Here is a 23,319-nt window from a genome sequence, read left to right as displayed (position 1 = left end):
GTTTACATAAATTAAAATAATTGTATGATTAACAAAACTTAAAGATATTAAGGAGGTAGAAAAAGACAGTTCCTAAGACCCCTGAAGTATTCTTAAAAAGAAGTCCACCTAATAGAGTGGAAGCTGAACAAAGGGTCACTTGGAGGTCTTGAAGGAAGAATTATTAATGAACAGTAAAGAACTGGAGATAATAAGTTGATAGAACAATTATGTAAACTGTTCAAAGCTGTCTAAATACTGAAATTATCCCAGAAAAATGGCTTAAAAGAAAATTAATTTTGCTGTTTAAAAACGGGGATAGAAAGTTCTATAAATTTCCAGTCTTAATAGCAAATTATTTATGGCAATAACTATTAATTTCGAAAAGATGTTCAATCGAAAACTAGAGGAAATACTCGAAACTTAAAGCTCTTTAGGAATATTTTCATTCATATTTTTGGAAAAGGAAGACTTATTTAAATTTGAAATCGAGGAACAAAAGATATAGAAGAACAGGACTAACGTGAAATCAGCAAAATTCTTCAAAGAATTGTGAGGACCCCGAACTTAAATAAACAATAATAAATAATAACAAGGAATTTTGTATTTACTGCCTAATGGCATTAAATAAATTGTAATTGCTCCAATATTCCTCACAACCATATGATGGAATTAACTCAATATGTGTAAACAAGAAATTTATTTAATTAAAGCTCGTTAACAGATCGGTATTTTTCCACTTTTGTTTTTATAACGTTTTCTAAAATGCCCGGATATTCGTGTATTTGCCCGATTCCAGTTCCTCCAATTTCACCATGTTTTAAAAGATATGAAACACACAGATCAAGAGAGGTAAGTTGGTAACATATTTTACTGTTACATATTCGTTATGTGTCTGACAAAAAATCAGAATTTAAAATGTGTAACATAAAACGCTAAAATCTCACTCTTGCGATCAGTGGCGGACCGTGGTATTAAACAAGAAGAACGGCTCAAAGAAAGATAGTAAATGTTGAAGGAAAACGGCCTCGTTATTTTGTTGTACCCTCCTGTTAAGGATGCAACCACATTATCCAAAAATTTGGTACAATATGCTCCTTTTATTTGATTGACTTCAACCGAATATAAAGACCAATTGGATTAACCAGGGAAAGAAATTTTATATTCTTCCAATAAATAGATATATTTAACTCTCAGAATTCAGCAACATAAAAATGAAATTGTTAAAGCACTTGTCGCAAAAAGAAAAGAAGAAGACGTTAAAAGGGATAGGGCATCCTCTTGTAACGAACATTTTTCCTTATTCTTATATTTTTCAGATCATTTTAAACTTCTGTACTTACTGCCAATTAAGGCAGGGTAGAGCTCCAAACTTATAAAAACTAATATTAGCCCTTTATTATGGCAACAGATTGCTAAGAGGGTTGAGGTAATCTCTAATTAATATTTTGTGGGAATGTCGGGAATTTTAGGAGAATGTCCTCAACATACTTCACATCGCTCCATAACGCTGTGTACTTGTAAATCATAAACATTTTTAAATCCGAGGCTATAAACTTAGCTAATAATTTTTCTAGAATATTTTATTGTACCATTCCAACTAATAATCCTAACATTTCTTTTAACTACTATGACAATAGAGTTTTCGCATTTTTATTATTTTTACAAAAAAAAGTAAGAAGAAGGATATTAGCTTTCAATAACCTGTTGTATTATGAGTAAGGAACGGATTTTTATGTATTTAAAAATGCCAAATATTTAATTCAAATATGCATTTATTTTCGTCAATTACGTGGAAAATATGTGTTTTTCTTAAAATATTTCTGGAATATTTAAGCAAAATGGACATTTTTTTTTATGAAAATGGAATTTTTGGGGGGGGGGGCAAGTTATAATTATTTATACAAGATAAGAACATTTTTACAATTTATAATAATTTATTAGGAACAAAATAATTTGTTTTTACAAGTTATAATGTTTATACAACAAAGAACATTTTTACTATTTATAAAAAGATGTGTTAAATTTTCAATTTTGAAAACTTCACTCTTCGAAATTGTAGTAGTAGTAGTAATCGCCTACTTTTTCAGGCGGGGCTTAACGTCCAACTACCAATCAGGTGTCGTGGACGGAGGCGACTAGCAAACATACTTTACTATTTTTCATTTAACCATTAAATAAAGTCCAAGGCCTAAGGGTACGTTCACAACGGAGCTGTGAGCATAGATGATAGCGCAGATGATAGCAGTGATGCATCAGCGCTTATATAGAATAACCTAGTACATTCTTATGTGAGCGTGCACAACGAAGCTTCGACTAGTGACTCATACTCGCTGCTATAAACGAGCATAGATGATAGAATTGAATTTTTCATTTTTCTGCTAGCTGAACTCCAGTATCGGAGCTTCAAAATGGACATCGAAAAATTATTTAGTGCTCTCTTTACTAATTATTTTTGGTTATTATTTTATTATTTACTTTTAAACAATATTTTGTTTTTTAAATCGTGCTTACATTTATTTTCATGTGTATTTATTTGTTTTTTTTTTTCAATAAAATCATTACTAACCTAAGAGTAATCACTAGTTTTTCTTCTGTGGTTATAGGATTTCCATGACAATTTTTCCAAAGTTTTCTTAATTTTGACCTTATTTTTTCTAAAATATAGTCGAATGTGGGTGGACCCATCCTCACATATTCAAAAAAACGATCCGGATAGTTTCTAAGTTCCTTATATAAATAGTGAAATTCACCCAATGTGCTTCGTTTTTTATTTATGGTATGTACATGATATTTTCTAAAGCGTTTTTTCTTTAAAATATACCTTTTTGTTGCTGCTGAACATAAAAACTCTTCTTCACTTCTCGGACATGTTGCATGTATCACAGCTCCGTTGTGCACACTAATCAGCGATTATATTTTACTCTATCAGTTATCATCTCTGCTATCATCTATACTCATAGCTCCGTTGTAAACGTACCCTAAGTCCGGGAATCGAACCCAGTACCACAATGCATATTGGCTTTGCAGGTCTCGCCTCTTAACCCGCTCGGCTACTGTGGCGCCTTACTCTTCAAAATTGTTTGCAACCACATGAAATTTCAAATGTTGGAACGTAAAGTGACGACGATCTGGGCGTAAGATGGACTTGTAACGACTAAAATCCTTTGAAATGAGGATTTTTAAGTTTGTGGAAAGGGATATCTGCTCTAACCAAAGCCCGACACAGATCTGTACTCAGAGTAGACTTACTTGTTGATGGAGATGTAAGGAAGGCTTGATAGGACGTCTTCTCTTTCTTTCTGTTTTTATTCTCTATGTGCGATCTGGTGGCAATATGTTGGGTGACTTGGGAACGTTGAGAGCAAGAAACGCGCTTGTCACAAGCTGTGCAGTACAAAATGTCTCCATCACTTCGAAAAAGTTCTGCTGGAAACTCGCGAAGATATTTAGCAACCAGTTGTTTGTTTGAGGCCGATGTTCGTGGCATTTCACCCAAAAAAGAATACACTAAGTGACCGAACGAAATGAATTGGACACTTCAACGAACGAGCTGAAAGAACAGACAACTGCCCGTCACTGTTTAGCAGCATTCTGTGTAAATTACAATAACCATTGTACCCACTGTGATTCACAGCCCTACAGTCTGTGGTTCACAGTTCCTGTCAACCACCTCCCAATTATGAAAATATGCCCAAAATGAAAAATATGTACATATTTTGATTAAATATGTAGAAATATTTATTTATTTTAATCAAATAAGTATAAATATGCGATAACATCCAAATATGTGGAAATATGTGAAATAAAAGTAGACTCAAACGGCTTAAAAAGTATCAGTATGAATACTTCTAGTTGAAAAACGTCTGCAAATTGCCTAGAAAAAAATATGTAAATACATACGAATCCGTTCCCTAATTATGAGATTTTTTATTTATCCTCTGATTGTTAAATTGCTGTGGCAGTGTTTGTATGTAAAACGGTATAAGTTCCTTATTTTCATTTATTTGCATTAAAACTGTCCGGTAGAGCTCCCCTACATGTTACGTAGCGTCGTTCTGCTCTTACACCTGATAAGAGGAAGTTGGTAATCGTTTCAAATTATCGTTGCGTGAACCGATTTTCATGAAAGAAGTGACATTCAAATTCGGAATAATTTTACATTTTAGGAATCTCGAAGCTGTGCCTCATAAGGAAAGAAGTTTGCCCCACGCAAGTAAGGCCCTTTCTAAAAATATTACCAATATTTCTATAACGCTTAGTCCGATTTTGATAAAATTTAGTGATTAAAGCTCCTCTTCAAGACTGTAAGGTGCCATCATGCTCTTACACCTTCTAAGAGGAAGTACTACAATCGTTAAAAATTATCAACGCGTGAACCGATTTACGTCAATGAATTGTCATTCAATTCAAAATCTTTGCTTCTTTGCCTTTTAGGGAGTACTGTAATCGCAGTTTATTTTTCTTATTCCTCTTAAAACGAAGTACTGAAATCGCAGTTTAATCTTGCTATTTACGTACAAATACCTTCCAACGTTAATCGAAACGTTTACCGAAGAAAACGGTTTTGTGGATTCTAAGTATTATGGTTCCGACTTAACACCATATCAGGTTAAAATGAAAGTATTGCATATTCCAAATGTTAAGAAAATCTGTAAAGCAGATTTATAACTTTGAAGAATAGACAAAAATGAAAATCTATCCAAAGGTACAAAAATCTCCTTAATAAAACTTACAGTTTAAAAAGTTAAGTATAAGGGTTGATTAAGCGACAAAATGTTCACAAATCAGCAAGTACCCATCACTTCATTAATGCCTCATTGATATCATTTATGTAATTTTACTGCATTAATGATCATTAATATTTTTTAGAATTTATCAGATATAACAGGCCCTTATGCTGGCTATTTTCATCTACAAAACATTTGTTCAAGTGGCACAACATTAACTTATTGATTGTATTATCTAGAGGGTGCTGACGACAACTCAACTCGACACAACCTGAATGTTAGGTTACAGCCTGGGAAGGTTCAGCGTCACTTAGAGTGTTTACGTTGCAGAGTGTTTTCACATTGCTTAACGACGGTGACATATAAACTAGTAATTTAATTTTTTTTTTTTTTGCGCATCAACAGGTTATTAGCGCCCGGAGCATTTTCCATTGCATTGCCGGCCTCCGGACAGTGTTCTCTCGTTACAGACAACACTGTCCATCACCGGAGCTGTAAGAAGCTCCTAGGAAGAGAAAATCTAAGGGTCAGCTGCTGGATTCGAACCCGGGACCTCCGCGTGGGAGTCCAGTATGCTAACCTCATAGCTAATCCCTTCCCTAGTAATTTAATTATTCTTTACAGAATAATAAAATCTGTTTCAAAAACCGTCTTACATCTACATATTTATCTACAGGGTGTTTCAGGGTTAAGTGTCCTAACTGAAAATATGAATTTCGGACCTCAAAACAAGAAAAACATTTTCTATGAAGGTATGCCCGTTAACGCTTTGTTTATGAGATATTCACGTCTAAAGATTTTAGAACGATTGATATATTGATTGTATAACTGCAAAAATGATCTTGTGTCTCTAACTGCACATACCAATATTGACATTTTACGGAACAATACCATCTGAAATTTGCACTGTGTACTTTCTAAATAATAACTCTTTCTCAATAACATTTATCAGTTCGACGCTTTTACAGAGTTTGCATCATTATGCATCGCATTTATTCTAACAGTGAATATGCCGATATGGTGTTTGTGTATAGTTTTTGCAATGCTGCCCGTCGTGAATATTCCGTGCGATTTCCGAATAAAAGACTATCTTTTGGTCCACATTTCAACGTCCTAGAGTAACTGGCATATTTGCTTTAATGCCACGTGCTAATGGAGCTCTTGCCCTTTAATGAAATGAAAGGAGTGCGACACTATTACAATTTTTTGATGATAATCCGTACTCCAGTTTACGAAGAGCTGCATCTGAATTACATATTACGCCAACTCTCTAAGGAGAGTAAGGAGAACTCTCTTTGCAGGTGGACGTCACCCATAGCATTATCAACGGTACCTCAAGAATTTTGTCAAAGAAATTTTTACGGTTAGTTTTTAAATCAAGTTGATCTTAAGCCAAAATTTTCGCGTCATATTCTCTGGACGGATGAAGCTGCTCTCACAAGAAATGTTCAACCAAAAAACTTATCATCTCTGGATGCTCGAAAATCCAATTCGTGAGCCTCATTTTCAGCGTGAGTTTCAGTGATATTAGACAATATTTTAATTGTTCCGCATTTCTAGCCACCTAGGCTTAATGAAGACACATTTCTGCAGTTTCTTAGTAATGATTATTACATTTTGATTGAAGTTGTTCCGCCTCAACTCAGAAGGAACTCATGATTTCAATTAGATGGTTGTCCAGCACATTACGGCAGAGGTCCACGACAGTGGCTAAATCAACATTATCCCTATCGATGGATTGGCCGAGCAAGACCGACGGCTTAGCCTGCTTGCTCTGCAGTTCTGACACCAATGGATTTTTTTTGCTTGGGGTGCCATTAAAGGAAAAGTCTATGAAATGCCGGTCAATGATCTTCATTCTTTAAGAAGAAGAATAATCGAATCAATAACAGCAATCCAGTGCCGTTCGGCTATTGCTGCTGTGGAAGAAAGATACCGATTCCTCATTTTCTTTATTATTTATTTATTTACTTTTAATTGTCATTATTTTCTGTTAATAAAGTAGTTGGAAGAGACACCATTAATTCTTTTTTATTATAACCTACTTAATAATAGTTCATAAAATGGAAATCTTTAGACGTGAATATCTCATATACAAAGCGTTAACGGTCATACCTTCATAGGAAATTTTTTTCTTGTTTTGAGGTCCTAAATTCATATTTTCATTTAGGACACTTAACCCTGAAACACCCTGTATAATAATCAAATTATTAATCTCAGGTTAAAAATAAAAACGTTATAAAATATATTTAAAAAAAATTATGAGGTTAAAAAATCCAAAAACTTTTTTAAAAAATGTTTACATCAATGATTTTGTTTATTTTATTTATTTATTTTTAATTTTAAATAAAAATTAAGTCAGTTTAAGTTCATTCTCCGATTAAATTGATTGTTACTTTACTTTATGTAGCAGTCAAGCATTAAAAATGCGTAATAATTAATCTGGCTTTTTAATAAATAATATAGTTTTCTTCAATTACATTCTTAATCTAGGTGTTCTTCCCACAATGTTATATATTTGGAATATTAAGTAGATAAGATATGAATATTTTTAGGACAGCTAATTAATAAAGTATTTTACTATAAATAAAATTAAAGGGACTACTTAAAAATTGAGAAAAGAATAATTATCTTTGAATAATTGATTTTTTATCAACTGTGTGGTTTTTTGTGCTCACGAATACTTCTGTAAGACGAATTCAAGATCCTATTTTTTTTTTTTTTCAACTCCGTGATTAAGATTTTAAAAGTAATCAACTCTAAATTAGTCTTTTTCTACATTACCGTGCATGTATATGTGATTACTCAGAATGAAGGTCATAATTAAAATAAATCTAAAGAATAATTTGGAATAGAGAGAAAATAAAGTATCTGTTTATGAAGATGTAATATATATGTACATTTTATCATTATTATAACAAAACATTATTATGAATGGACCGACCAGCATAAGGGTCTGCTACGTCTGATAAATTCTAAAAAATATTAATGTCGATCAAAACCTATCCTGGAAAAACCATGTTTCCCAAATCTCTCGTCATTCCATCCATATCCTTAAGCAGTTTAATAGTTCCCGTCACCTTTTTCCAATTAAGACCCAGCAACTCCTAGTTTCCTCTCTTATATTCCCCCATTTCGACTATGGTTGTTTAGTGTATGGCGGTCTATCTGGTGATATTGAAGCTAAGCTTAAGCGCCTCATGAACTGCTTCATAAGATTTATTTTCAGCATTTCCAGAGACTCTCGCATTTCGCACTGCTACGATGAGTTGAAGTGGCTTTTTCCTGTCTATCGCCGCCAATATTTTTTGGCTTCTTTCCTTTTTCAAGTCATCCAGTCTCAAAGGCCTTCCTATATTTTTCAACTCCTTAAGTTTAAATCCTCCATCCATTCCCGTAACACTAGATCTCGCTCATCTGATCTTTATATTCCCTCTCACCGTACCTCATCCTTTGACAAGTCCTTCCTCATACGTGCTACCTCTCTATGGAACTCCTTGCCTTCATCTATCCGCCATGCTCCTACCCTATCCATCTTTAAATCCCGTCTATTCAGTTATCTCCTTTCTATTCAGCTTCCTCCGAAATTCTAATTGTTTTAATTTATTTCCTTAATTTCTGCTGTTTTATTATTTTATTTTTACTTTCATTTTCACTTATTATATTTTCACTTTTGTAAATATTTATTTATTTATTTAATTTCTCTATAATCACAGGCCAAACTATTAAGGCCTCTATTTGTACCTGTATTTATTCTTAGGGGACAATTGTCCCAGAATAATAAATTTCTTTTCTATTTCTATTTCTATTTCTATTTCTAAAATTACTTAAATGATATCAATGAATTTGTTCGATCCTCGAAGGGAGGTGCGCCTCCCCGGTCTAGAATTTATCTTTTGGAGCATCATTGCCCAGTTGGTAGCACTGAGAAGAGAACGGAGAGGGGGCTCCAGCTTGTGCCTGGGAGCTCGAACCTGTTGCCCTTGGGCATCTCAAGAGAGTGGGGGGTGTCTACTGATTATGTCTGTGTGTCCGCCATTGCCAGGTTATTAGCGTCGGTCTGAATTGGCTGGAACTGTTTTCGCCAAGAACTGGACAACCCTTTAGTCGTCCGGTCGAACGATATACTTTTGTTGTCTTGTGATAAATAAATTTGTGAGTGTTATAATAAGTCTTATTAAGTCAGAAACCTGTCAGTGTAATTAAATCAGAAAACTTGTCAGCCTAATTAAGTCAGAAAACCTGTCAGTCTAATTAAGTCAGAAGACCTGTCGTCTAATTGTCAGAAAACCTTTAAGTCTAATTAATTCAGTTTTATGTATTTCTCATGATCCGTTTTGTATATAGGTTTAACATTGTAAATATACCAAATGTATTTGTTATTGTTAAGTGAAGGTATTCTGAGTGTCGGTGGCGTCCCCTCCCTTCCCTTTCCTATAGTTTTATTTCATTTGATATTTGACCTCCTTTAGTCAAAGATTTTTCAGAAGTATTAATGAAATGGTGGGTACTTGCTGATTTGTGTACCTTTTGTCGTTTAATCGACCCTTATACTTAACTTTTTAAACTGTAAGTTTTGTTATGGTCTAGTTTGCTATGGTATTAAAAACGTATGATTTATAACAGACGAACAGAATTTCTTTAATCCATATACTTCTGTTAAGTTACTTAACATACATTTGTTCAATCCTGAGAAGGAATGTGGACGGTTTAGAAATAGAGATCATTTTACTTTGATATAAATAATCGATAAATCTTTAAACTTTTTGGCAGAGCAAACTTATCGTTCGAGAAAACAACTATTATGCAAAAGTAGTGTCTACATTTGAGGTAGGTAAAGTAACGGATTGTTAAAAAACAATCATCACGTAAAATGTATGAATATAAGTACAATTTATTTCATTTCAGACATTAGACTATGAAAAGACTCAAGATGAAATAACGAATGACGAGGAAAAGAAACATGGACTTCGCCTAAATTTTGTATTGGCTTTTCAGAGAAATGTTGTGACTTTAATTGTTGCTGTTTCGATATCATTATGTGTATTCATCATACTTCAAGTAGAGCATCATTACTTAGAGTTCAAATTTAATTATCTAGCAGATTGTATCCTTCAATATTGGTTGGTAGAATTATTTTAATTGCCATATTTAAAGAAAAGAAGAAGTGTACATCTGCAAGGTATGAAGTAACAGCGTTCTATTTTTGTTATTTCTTGGAGCGAATGTCTCGAATTGCAATTATTGTAGAAACTATAAAGAACATTTTCAATCACACATATACATTAAAATTCATGCAAACACATTCAACCAGCTTCATTAAGGATGCTAACCAAACTTGATATAAAATATCAAACTGCCGGGGCTGTCCGTGTATCCAAAAAAAAGACATGTTCAGTGGCGACAGATTTCTTCTTGGAGCACTGCGGCTCTTTAAATCGTTGAACAAAGCACCCTCAATCTTCGTAAAATAAGATATAAAAGTTGAAAGTCTTTGAAACCGTAACCTAAAAGTTAGTTTTGGATTGTGAATGCCTGCTGAGATTTCAGGCGCAGCGCGTATGTTTCTAGGACACAGAGGATTATCAAGTTGAATTTCCCACATTCTTGTTCTTGATCTTGAGTCCTAGAGAGAAGGGAAAACAGCTGGTTTTCAGATTTGAAAGGGGGTTTACTTGCAGATGATTTTCCTGCGCTAAGAACATGAAATGCATCATTCAGGTATTCCTCGATATCCTTGATGTCAGTGTAGGGGATGGAATTATGGTTTTGTAAATTGTAGTTATATTTTTTTGTTTAAATTAAATTGTTATTCATGGGGAATGTAACACTATACGTAGACTTAGAGTGCATAGTCATGAAATTGCTAGGAGCATTGTTCGCGCTGCCGGCAGAATGGTGGGGGCCTGGAGAGTGGTGGGTGTGTGTCTATGTGGAGCTGTGTGCGATGTGGTATGAGAAAAAAGAGTACAGAACGCTAGACAGTGTGTGACCGAAAAGAGTGGCTGGTGCTGATTGTGAAGAACCCTGACGGAGACTACAAGATTTTGGCGAGGAATGGTCGAGCTGCAGGTGTTGGCGGCGGGTAAGCCAAATCAGTCTATGGTCTTTGGGGTTACCACTCTCTGGTCCCGGTAGGCAGGGTGACGGGCGGCAAGGAGCCTGGGAGGACTTTGATTTTAGTAGTTATTTTCATGATTATTAGTTAGGGGTTTGTATGATTATCTATAGAAGTAGTATTTTCATTATTCTTTAGTTAAGGGTGTATACGATTATCCATAGAAGTAGATAAATGCATTATTATTTAGTTTAGGGTTTGTATGATTATCTAATAAAGTGTTCAAGTGTCGACCAGGTTTTTTTTCTTTTTAAATTGAAACCCCTAAAGTCTAGGAGGGCGAAGCATTACATCAGCAACTGGTAACCCGAATTGGAACATCATCCGCGAAAACGTTTTCTTATTTACACCTGGAGTACAATTCAAAGTCATTTTCCTGTAAATTACCTTATCATACAATTTTAGTTTTTTTTTAGGCGAGCTATACCCGTTAATCGTTTCTGTATAAGGGTGTATATTAAATTACTGCAATGGATATCATAACCCTTTCTTAATTTCCTTACATATTATTTTTTTAATTTCAATACTCTAGACCTTGAAGATTATTATACAAAACCAAGGATACAGAGTTTTTTTCCTTTTTTCGTCTCTTGGAATCTTTTTACATTGATACCAGGAATGCTTTCAGGTTTACTTACAATTACGGTAATAGAGGTAAGGTTTTTAATATTAAACATCTTATTGTTTTTAAATATGGGAGTACAATAAATTCATATTTCAGCCCGTTTCAGTTGGTAGAGGCATGCCAAGTATAATTGCATTTTTAAACGGCATCCAATTTCAGAAGTCGTTAAGTCTTAAGCTTTTAATTGTCAAAGTTATCAGCACAATTTTTATGCTTATGGCCACTCTTCCGGCAGGTATAGTAAGTATCATCAATTAATGTCTAATCAATTTCGTGTACCTCTTACAATTTTTCCCCTAATTTAATTAAGATCGTCAAAAAGTGCACGAAAAAGCGTAACATTGAAAAACACCAAAATTTGACAATTTTTTTCTCTTTTTCTATTAAAGATAAAATGCCCAAATTTTCTTGAAAATAAAGTGAAAATCCTCTTTTGTAACTGTAACTTTTTTGCAGCAACATAGATCATGTAATAATAATAATAGAGAGATTTATTGTTATCAGAAATATACATTTACATAAATATTTTTGTTCAAATAATCTCTACTCCTTAATCCTTAGACTATGAGGAGGAAGGGTCTCACTATACAATTACATTTTACTGTCCACAACATAGAACAATTTATTTTTATTTTACTAAATGTTTTGATTATATTTTATTTATTTATTTTTTAAACAACTGAATAAAATTTTCCTATTATAATATTTGACAACATAATTATTATACATTGAGAGCAAGTCTGTGTGCCCTGACTTCTACGCCGACTAATGCGCTCTTAGCAGAGGCCAAGCAACAACCCTTGGCAATCAGAAGGAAGTTGTTAGCTTCACGGTTTATCATTGAAAGGTTCTGTATCAAAAGACAACCCAGCATTCAAAGGATAAGCAGAATATCAGCCCGAGTTTTTACCGACAAGTTCTGGCACAAGAAGAGGAGCCCGATATTAGTAAACCAGTTCAGCCAACTATCTCACTTCTCCTTAGAAATAAAACGCTATGATTTGCTCCCTGTTTTCAGTTTTGAGCTGTTGGTTTCTATGGAAAATATTAAGAACATTCATACAAACTTTTTCCAATACAACGAAAACCATTCAAATTCTTGCAACAACGCACTGCTTCTTAACAAATTACACCGCTTTTTTCCCAACGGATATCAGCTCTTCACAGATGGTTCTAAGAATCAAGACGGTGTGGGATGTGCAATGATTGATCTTTCGGCTGACGTCTCCTTACAATGCAAATTAAATAAGTTCGCTTCCATATTCACAGCCGAATTATTTGCTGTATATCAATGTTTAAAGTATGTAGATTCAATAGACCAATCGCTGGTGTTAATTCTCACAGACAGCAAAAGTGTTCTCCAAAAACTACAAAATTCTGGAAATAATGCTCCCGCTTTAATCTTCCGAATTATTAAATAATAGTCTAAGAAAAGGCAAATCGGTACATTTAATCTGGATTAAGGGTCACACAGGTCTGAGAGGAAATGAAATCGTGGATCGTAAAGCCAAGGAAGCGATCTCCCTACAACATACATCGCCATACTCACTGTTGGTCTCCGATATTAAAAACTATGCAAAAGCGGAGTGCTATACAGAATGGCAGCGGACATACGAATTGGCAAAGGCGAGAAAAGGCCAATTTTACACAGCCATCCAATGTAGTGTCCCCAAAAGACCATGGTTTTACAAATACAAAAACCACAATAGGAAGTTTGTTAGCACTGTCATTAGAATGAGGTTCAACCACAATTATTCGCCGCACCATCTAGCCAGGATTGGGGTGGAAACATCTCACCTGTGTTCCTGTACTTCAGGAGTAATAGCAGACGCCAACCATCTAATCCTGGAATGTACTAGTAATACTAAAGGAAGAGAGCGTTTGTGGAGGGCAGTGATAGCGACGGGATGTCCGTTACCTGCCAATTTAAATACTATTCTGGCAGCTGATGATGGCAGAATTTCCACAGAGCTCTTTGAGTTTATAACAAACAACAGGATAACTCTGTAAATATTCAAGATGCTAAAGAAGAATTTTAATGGCTGATTTGCTTGCTCAAGAGGCCAATAACAAAGGAAAAAAAAAAAAAAAAATTATTTATTTATTTTACTTTTATATAAATATTATTAATTTTTTATTTAATTTTATTTATTTATTTTTATATATAATTTCCTATTCCAGCACACAACAACTCAGGCTATAGCTAATCCCAGTTGAACTCCCTTACCAAACTTTCCCTAAAAATCCAAGCCTCCTGAGCGTAGCCAACCAGGGATTTAAAATCACCTCCACTTAAAAACTGTTCAAACTGTACCCTGGAGAGGTTTAAAAACCCAAACCACTTTCTCCTTATGAATCCCAAAACTGGGCAAATGGCAATAAAGTGGAAGTGATCCTCCATTTGGCCGAGATTGCACAAAGAGCATCTCCTATGATCTTCCTTCTTTCAAGGCTTGTCATTCAAACTCAACAGTCCACACCTCAGTTTAAAAATCCATTTTACGTGATCTAAATTATTTTCATTGTAAAAATGATAAAAATTACCCAAGCATATTTGGCTGTAATAACCTTTGAATTTTGAATGACTTGCCCTAGCTCTTGCTCTCTCCAGCTCAACTTGCTTTACTTTCTGGGATAAACTTCTCATTTCCCCCAACCACATTTCCCTATTTTCCCAATTTAGGGCTAAGCTATATTCATATTTTCGAGCAAGGTCTGCCCATTCCCGAAACCAGAACGCGTTACATCTAACTACCTCGTGTGCCAGAAACCTAGGAAGACGTTCATCGTCATAACATAATGCAACTTTACCAATATATCCCAAATGAAGATTCAGGCAATATTCAAAAATACTACTTCTTTGACATTCCAGATCCAGCATGTAGTTCGGAGTGTAACTGGGTGCGCTCAGAAGCAGCTTCAAATAGAAGCGTTCACATTTGTCTAATATCTCATACACATAGATCATATACATTTTGAAGAAAAAGTTGCTAAGCAAAAACGGCATTTTCAATAATTCTTGTTGTTGTTGTTGTAAACAACGTAGCGCCTTAACGCGCGAACCGATTTTTATGAACACATAATTTTCCACACTTCAATTTTCTAACATATTAACCCTCTAGTATCCCAACTTACAACATTGCTAGGAAATCCTCCAAGACGATTAAAGCGCCGGTGGTCACGTGGTCCGAATGACGTAAGTGCTAGTGCACGATAGTAAAATGTTATTTCTTTGGGAGTTTCACCAATGGGTGAATTCTGCCCTCATGCCTCATTTATTTATACTTTGTATCACGCTGTATCAACTCTACTTGTTGCAGAAATATACGCTGTTGTGAAAATAAATAATGTTAAATAAAAAAAAATATTGGGAAGTCGGACCTAACTATTCGCGGACATTACTTTAAATTAACTTCATCACTGAAGTCTCGGAGTAGAGTCATTAAGTTGAGAGTAGTAAGTCCTGAGAGCATTGCCAGTTTGTGTGCTAATGTTGCCTTATGTTGTTTATAGACTAATTTTTGCGATCGATTGTTCATGAAGGACATGTATAATTTTGGGGTTCTAAGTATAATAGTGGAGACGGCAGCCAGGAAAATATTTGTTTATAGTTCGAATGTTTGTAACACTGGGTTTGTGACACAATATATATATAATTAAGTGAATGTTTAAAACATTTTATCAACCCATTAAATCTCTTTGTTATCAAGGAAGGCCCTATAATGTATATGGGCGTTATTTTGGGTGTAAGAGTGCCGATGATCCGCATCCCATTTAAAAATGTCAGGTGCTTCAAATTACTACAAAACGATCGTGAAAAGAGAGATATGGCTTCTGTGGGAATAGCAGCAGGAGTGTGCGCAGCGTTTATAGCTCCTGTTGGTTCGTAAGAGTTTTCTACTAAATAATAACTTATAGGCAAGTGTTCTTTCTGAAGTTGTAAGGTAATGAAGGATCACAAAGATTTCGCCATGAAATGAGCGAGCGCAGTTTTCAAAGATTCACCCTTCTTTACCATATAACTGCTCGAAAAGAATTTCTATTATTCTATATATCAGTAAGCCAGCAACCTCTCCAAACAAATTATATCCACAATCAGCCCAATAGCCTACCCAAAATATGTTCCGAAAAAAAGACAGTTTTAGATTTTAAGAATTATATTTCAGCTCAGTTTATATCCGTTAAATGAGTTTGAATACGAGTAAACAAGGGCCATATGTTCACGAACTGTTCTACGACCGTGTGTGTATACTAACGCAGTTGTCCTCCTGACGGGAAAAACTAAACTAATAGTTTGCAGCTCTTGCAGAAAGATGATGTAATTTTAAAAACAAATTATAGTTATTTTCTAGTCACTTTATTTGTTTTACTGGTATTTAAATTTTATTAAATGTAACAATTTATGTCAGATAGGAATTAAAACTTTCCGTACGGCCAGTTGTATGTGGGGTTAAAAATTGCATTAAAAAACTAATGTTGAAAAACACCCAACTTTTTTATATCATTATTTTTAGACGGAGATAGTGGTTTTAGTAACAAAGAAAACTGTTGTTTTTATCGGAATATCATGTGTAAGGAGGAAGCAGTGAAAATTTAAAAAATAAAAAATCAATCTTTCTTTAAAGTACCTTGATGAACGGTTTCCAAAATAGTTTCCTGTTGTATTATTTCCCCAAGGAAGAAGTTTTATAGTGTAACATTCGGAGAGTCATCCAGGGTTAGCCATGGAATATTTACTTTCTTTTACTAGAGGAACAATTGTCTTTCGGATATTGCCTTTTCAGATAAATATGACCCATCGCTTTAGTTTAAAATGAAAATTGATTTTAAGGAATGATTTTGTGGCCACACGACGCAATTTTAAATTTTATTGTAGTAAAACTATTTTCTAAACAAATAATATTAGGTACGAATTCGAAGTTGTAAGAAAAACAACATGACAATTAGTTTAACAGATAGAGTTTCAATCAGTTTACACATGTAGTATTGAATCGAGATATTTGTCGTAAAGTTAACTATTAGAATAGAGTTAAAAAATGTATAATTTTTTTTTTGTTGGATCGAATCTAAATAAATCATAAAAAAGATTAATAAAAAAAAAATTAAACGAATAATAAAATATTATTATTTATTTGTTATAAATAAATTTAATCATACAAAAATTATTTCCTCTTTGTAATTAAATTTAAACATTTACAATATTTCCTTCGCTTGATTTGATTGATTACATTAATAATAACACACACAATGCGAAATTGGGAGATTTGACTTCCGTTGATGTTATAAAATTACTAAAAAAGTGTCTGATGCGAACACTTTCTTACTACGGTTCTCAATTGTTTACTTAAACACACCAGAAAATGTCTAAAACGAATTTTCTCAGCAAAATCATTCAAATAAAATTTGGGATAAATACGGATATTATGGGAAATGTAGAAGACATTTCTGAAAAATCCATTAAGTAATAATGTGGTACTTTCATGAATGTTTGGAATTTTTAAAATCTCGACATTTAATTAAGACATTTACCCTTCTTTTATAATGTAAAACAAGCACTGTCGCACATTATACTGAAATTGTACTTTAGGGGGAAGAAAGATAGATAGATAGATAAATTGCTTTATTTTTAAAAACACTACAATAATTGCAGTACATAAATTAAGCATTTTTTTGACATATACAAATTACATCTCTGGCATTAATTAACAAATAAATTGATGAATTGAGAAAAAATAAATTTAAAAATAAATAAATGCACTTCTGTTATTAGTAAAAAACAAAATCGACTTTTAAAGAACAAACTTAAATTTCTAAAGAACAAAATCGACTTTTAAAGAACAAACTTAAATTTCTAAAGAACAAAAAACCAATGAAAATAGACACAATTTTTGCCAATCTTTTACATTTAAAATTTGAATAAATTCTTCTTGAGTTAGACTAGTTTAGGGGGAAGAATGGTCATTTATTTCCCAAGAGTCTCTTTGATCGAAATGTCCTCAAAAAAATTCATCAAAAAATTGAGGGTCGTGTAACGAAAATGAAATAGGTAAAGAAAATCTCAAAGATGCAAAAATCCATTTTATAAAATGGCACTTACAGTGGTGGAAATTTGTTTTTAAACCCAAAATTCTAGGTACTCATTTAATGTGTAGAACCCGAAACCTTAGATTAGATTCAAATGGTTATTTAGAGGAAAGCTCTCTCTCCCAGGTTAGCCGTTAATCAATTTATCCTGAGATAATGTTTTAAAAAAAAGTTGAGTCCATGAGTGTAATGTGCATATCCAATTAAAATTAAATCTTTGGAGCCATTTTTAAGAATATCTTAATAAAGTTAAAAATCCGTGGAGGTTAAGGGATTTGGATTGCCAGATTGCATTCAGATCCCTCGGTAAGGTCTAGTCTTAGTAAACTTCACTTTCCTGCGGTTTTTAGTTTTTTAGATATTTTGCACACTCAGACAGAAACACAAATCAATTTCTAAAAACTTCTTTTTTGGACTCAGGGAACCTAAAGACGAATGTTTCCGATGACTTCTTGAAATCGAAATTTTATAAGTTCGAAATACTGTCTTGTCCAGTAAGAGATGCCAGACGTCTACTGCTCCGTGTACGAGTTCAACAAGAACCAAGTGACCGGAGATGAATATTTGAAAATGTTAAGAAAATTATTATTGTTATGTTGGCCGTTGTTGGGAGTCTTTTATTGTTTTATGCAATTTTCTGTGTGTGTGTTCTTGTGCTTATCTTTTGATACACGTGTTCTGTGTAAAAACTGTTCTTATTAAAACCCATTAAATAAATAACAGAAAATACATTTCAACTGCTATTTAAGAACATTTCAGGTGGGTGACAAATTCAATGTACCCATTCAGCATTCTCGGTATCTAAAGCTTACTAAGAGGGAGTAAAAGTAGATTTTTAATTTAAAATTTAAAATTATGCTTGAAATTAAGTTGAAGCTATTATTGTAAATTTATTATCATAAAAAACTCTGTTATTGCAGGTGGAGTTGCTATGGCGTTAGAAGAAGGCATATCTTACTGTTCTACCTCATTAACAGCAAGAATCTTTTTTGGTTCTGTAATGACTTCTATGACTAGTGCTTTCTTAATTTCGTTATTGATAAACTGCGTTGGTAATTGTTTTTCCTACTAATTTAACCCTCAACGCGACACGTTAAAATGTCGTAAAACGTTAAACAATGGGCCCAAATACCAATCCTGTAAATTAAATAGTTCATGCGATTAACAAGCAATTTTCACATTCTTTAACCTCTACATCATATAAAACAGTTGATATCGGAGCATATTTGATTTTTTTTTTTTTAAATAATTATTTGAATAGTAATTCGAATTATGTTTGAACATCTTAAATTATACAAATACATTGTCAAAATCAATAAGCTTCACTTCAATACGAAACAATCAATACGAAAACATGAACGGAATACTTTAGACTACTTAATAGCAAACCGCACGACGGGATATATGTATGGTTACTTCCTTCAGTTTTCCTTGACCAAATGGTTCAAGACATCTCATCCATTTGAAAGCACCCTGTCCTTGTGGCCACTCCGATTAGTAATTAAAACGAAATAAGTGGTTTCTGCTAACCCTATAAACCCTAAAACTATTCTGCTTGACAAAGCAAGGTTCCAGAAGGTGACACGCGTGTCTGGTAGACCTGAAGAGTTTGAGGAAAAGGCATCTAACCTTAAAGAAGAGTCATGCTTGCAATGTTTCATTCTCGTATTGCACTATTAGATCATCCTTTACATTAAGTCCTTTTTCGGATTGATACCTGCGGTGCAGCCAATAATTCAGTTATAAAATCCACTTGTGTCTGAGAGACCCACGGGGCGCTTGAGGATTAAAGATTTGTCTCCTTTACCACCTAACACTAATTATTGCTTTAGTTAATAGAAACTATTTAATAATAATAATAAACCTTTATTTGTTATACAAAATATACATACATAAATCATAGATTATAACCTTAACAAAAACTTACAGTTTAAAATGTTAAGTATAAGGGTTGATTAAACGCCAAAAGGTACACAAATCAGCGAGTACCCAACATTTCATTAATACTTCATTAATATTTAAGTAATTCTACTGCATTAATTTTCATTAATAAGTTATTTTTTAGAATTTATTAGATATCACAGACCCTTATGCTGGCCATTTTCGTCTACAAAATATATGTTCAAGTAGCACTGTAGATTGACTGTAATATCTAGTTATTTATAATAATCAAACTATTAATTACAGGTTAAAAAGAAAAACGTTATAAAAAATAAAATAAAAATATGAGGCTAAAAAATTCAAAACCTTGTTTAAAAAAATGCTTACACCAACTTACATCAATGATTTTGTTTATTTTATTTATTTATTTTTATTTCGGTTTAAGTTCATTCTTCGATTAAAGTAATTGTTATTTTATGAAGTAGTCAAACGTTTATAATAATAGGTAATAATTATCTGGCTTTACCGCAAATAATATAGTTTTCTTCAATTACATTCTCCATCTAGGTGTTCTTCCCACAATGTTGTACGAGGTGTGTTCAAAAAGTAACGGGAATTTTCGTTTTTTGAAAAAAATATTTATTTATTCATCTACATTAATATTGTCGCCTTCAAAGTAGTCCCCTTCGCATACAATACACTTGTGCCAGCGCTTTTTCCAATCCTCGAAACACTTCTGAAACTCGATCTTTGTGATAGCTTTCAGCTCTTTCAGCGATTCGCTTTTAATGTCATCTATGCTTGTAAAACGACGGCCTTTTAATGTTCTCTTTATGTTTGGAAATAGAAAAAAGTCACATGGAGCTATGTCTGGCGAATATGGAGGCTGGGGCATCGTTAAAGTTTTGTTTTTGGCCAAAAATTCACGAACAAGCAATGAAGTGTGAGCAGGTGCATTATCGTGGTGCAAAATCCATGAATTGTTTTGCCACAAATCCGGGCGTTTTTTTCGGATTGCTTCACGCAAACGGCGTTGAACTTGTAGGTAGTACTCCTTATTGATTGTTTGACCTTGTGGCAAGAATTCATGATGCACTATGCCATTAAAATCGAAGAACACAGTGAGCATAACCTTCACATTCGACCGCACTTGTCGAGCCTTTTTCGGTCTTGGCGATCCAGAATGCCTCCACTGGGACGATTGAGCCTTAGTTTCGACATCATATCTGTAAACCCATGTTTCGTCACCTGTTATAACACGTTTCAGTAGATCCGCATCGTTTTCGACTTCATTGAGTGACTCTTGAGCAACTTCCATTCTCCGCTGTTTTTGTTCTGTAGGGGTAGTGAACCCCCCACAACTCATCCACCCTAGCGTAGGGGTAGTGAAACCCCACCACTCATCCACTCTAGCCAGAGGGAGAGGTTCAGCCCCCTTGGCACACAGAGAAGGGAGATTCAACTGGGATTCAATTCAGTGATAGATCATATTGATATTGCGTGACATATTCAGTTCGAAGTTTCTGCTCAAAGTCTTACACTTCAGTTGTACACATCGTTTAGCCACGTCAGTCAGTCTGTTCGGTTCTTGTGTAAAGTATACAGTCCTTGGCAGTCAGTCACATACAAATATAATATCTTATACCGATACTAAAAGTGTTATTTATCAATCAACATCAACAACCAACAACTCTCTCCTAAACCATTACATTGGTGGCAGCGCTATCGAAACCCAGCCATTAAAAGGTAAGCTAAATTTTTCATTCATTTTTCTATTATTCATTCTAATTTTATCTTTTAATTTACACTATTTTAAATTTATTTGCACGTTTCATATTTTTATTAATTTCGACTTACTTCTTATGAAAAGAGCCGAAATTATTCAGACATTAAAACATCATAAACTTCCTACTAGTGGCAATTTATTAATATTAAAAGAAAGACTATCAACAATCATGTACACAATCGATGGGCAACAAAAATCTGCTGATCAAGCAATCGAGTATTTATTAAATAAAATTAATTCATCCAACACAGTTAACATCCGCAACTTACAGTTAATAAATAACCTACCGGTATTTGATGGAGCACATAATAGCGACATCAATTCGTTCATAGAACAAATTAATAATTATAGTACGATTTCGGGATGGTCAGAAGCCGACAAACTGGAAATTCTAATTTTAAAATTAACGGGTGCAGCAAAAATTTTCTTTGACACTTTTAAAACGCAGTGTACAAAGGATAACGTCATTTTATCATACCGACTAGCAACGGACAGTCTAATTGCCAGATTTAAAAAAGAAAAAACGCCCGTGGTATTGTTGCAGCAAATAACGAGCTTGCAACAAAATCCATCAGAAACTCTGGAAGCTTTTGCTGACAGAATAAAGCATATTTCCACATCGCTCTTATTTAGTGAAACCCCACCACTCATCCACTCTAGCCAGAGGGAGAGGTTCAGCCCCCTTGGCACACAGAGAAGGGAGATTCAACTGGGATTCAATTCAGTGGTAGATCATATTGATACTGCGTTACATATTCAGTTCGAAGTTTCTGCTCAAAGTCTTACACTTCAGTTGTACACATCGTTTAGCCACGTCAGTCAGTCTGTTCGGTTCTTGTGTAAAGTATACAGTCCTTGGCAGTCAGTCACATACAAATATAATATCTTATACCGATACTAAAAGTGTTATTTATCAATCAACATCAACAACCAACAACTCTCTCCAAAACCATTACAGTTCGAAATTCAACAATTTTGGAACAAATTTTGCTGCCACACGTTTCATACCCAAAACATCCGAAAAAATTTCATGGCATGAGCCAATTGATATGGCAACATCATCAGCGACTTCTCTGATTGTGATTCGGCGATCGTTCATAACCATTTCTTTCACTTTTTTCACGTTTTCATCGGTTGTTGATGTGCTTGGGCGTCCAGGTCGTTCGACATCTTCAACGTTTTCACGGCCATCTTGGAAACGCTTATACCACTCGTAAATCCTTGTTTTACTCATAGCAGACTCACCATATGCCTTTATTAACATTTCACACACTTTATTACACTTTATTTCATTTTTTACGCAAAATTTAATACAAATTCTTTGATCCATTTTTTTTAACAAACAAAAATCGCCAAGCTCGAAAAACACGTCTAACCTTAACGGCTGCCACTTAAGAAGTAAACAATGAATATTACTGAAAATTTTATCGTACTTCAGGGGCATGTGTACCAACATAATAAAAAAAATAATTTTACAATCAGACTCTCCAAACCCGCGAAATTTAAAAATTCCCGTTACTTTTTGAACACACCTCGTATATATGTAATATAAAGTAAATAAGATATGCATATATTTAGGACAGCTAATTATTCCAGTATTTTACTATAAGTAAAATTAGGGGGACTAAATTAAATTACAATAGAGAAATGAATAATTATTGTTTAATAATCTACTTGTAATTAACTGTGTGTTAATTGTGCTCACGAATATTTCGGTAAGACGAATTCAAGACAGTAGCCTACTCTAACTTTATCTTTACTTTAACATGCATGTACGTATATGTGATTTATCATAATTATAACAAAAAAATAATATAAATGAAGTGGCCAGCATAAGGGTCTGTGATATCTAATAAATTCTAAAAAATAACTTATTAATGAAAATTAATGCAGTAGAATTACTTAAATATTAATGAAGTATTAATGAAATGTTGGGTACTCGCTGATTTGTGTACCTTTTGGTGTTTAATCAACCCTTATACTTAACATTTTAAACTGTAAGTTTTTGTTAAGGAGATTTTTGTACCTTTTGGATGATTTTCCTTTTTGTCTATTTTACAAAGTTACATATCTGCTTTACAGATTTTTTTAAAATTTGGAATAAGCAATTCTATCA

General features: G+C 33.7%; 1 protein-coding gene across 4 annotated transcripts in view; it reads left to right on the top strand.

The window, feature by feature from the left end:
• The first annotated feature begins 643 nt into the window (after nt 1-643).
• The window catches only part of LOC141449343 (H(+)/Cl(-) exchange transporter 7-like), a 51,181-nt gene continuing 28,505 nt past the window's right edge, over nt 644-23,319 (top strand). For 2 of the 4 annotated variants that reach the window (XM_074118699.1, XM_074118698.1), the window contains exons 1-7: nt 645-831; nt 9,483-9,539; nt 9,618-9,816; nt 11,360-11,481; nt 11,549-11,692; nt 15,163-15,334; nt 18,457-18,588. In XM_074118699.1, the coding sequence (XP_073974800.1) occupies nt 745-831; nt 9,483-9,539; nt 9,618-9,816; nt 11,360-11,481; nt 11,549-11,692; nt 15,163-15,334; nt 18,457-18,588 (913 nt within the window). In that variant the 5' untranslated portion in view covers nt 645-744. Of the gene's footprint in view, nt 832-9,482; nt 9,540-9,617; nt 9,817-11,359; nt 11,482-11,548; nt 11,693-15,162; nt 15,335-18,456; nt 18,589-23,319 lie in introns of all 4 variants that reach the window. The other 2 variants (XM_074118701.1, XM_074118700.1) reach the window with 2 other exon arrangements.

The sequence above is a fragment of the Rhodnius prolixus genome, unplaced genomic scaffold (assembly GCF_049639745.1).
Source record: "Rhodnius prolixus isolate KJV_2025 unplaced genomic scaffold, Rpr scaffold_2, whole genome shotgun sequence".
NCBI lineage: Eukaryota > Metazoa > Arthropoda > Insecta > Hemiptera > Reduviidae > Rhodnius > Rhodnius prolixus.
This window is presented reverse-complemented; position numbering and strand designations above follow the sequence as displayed.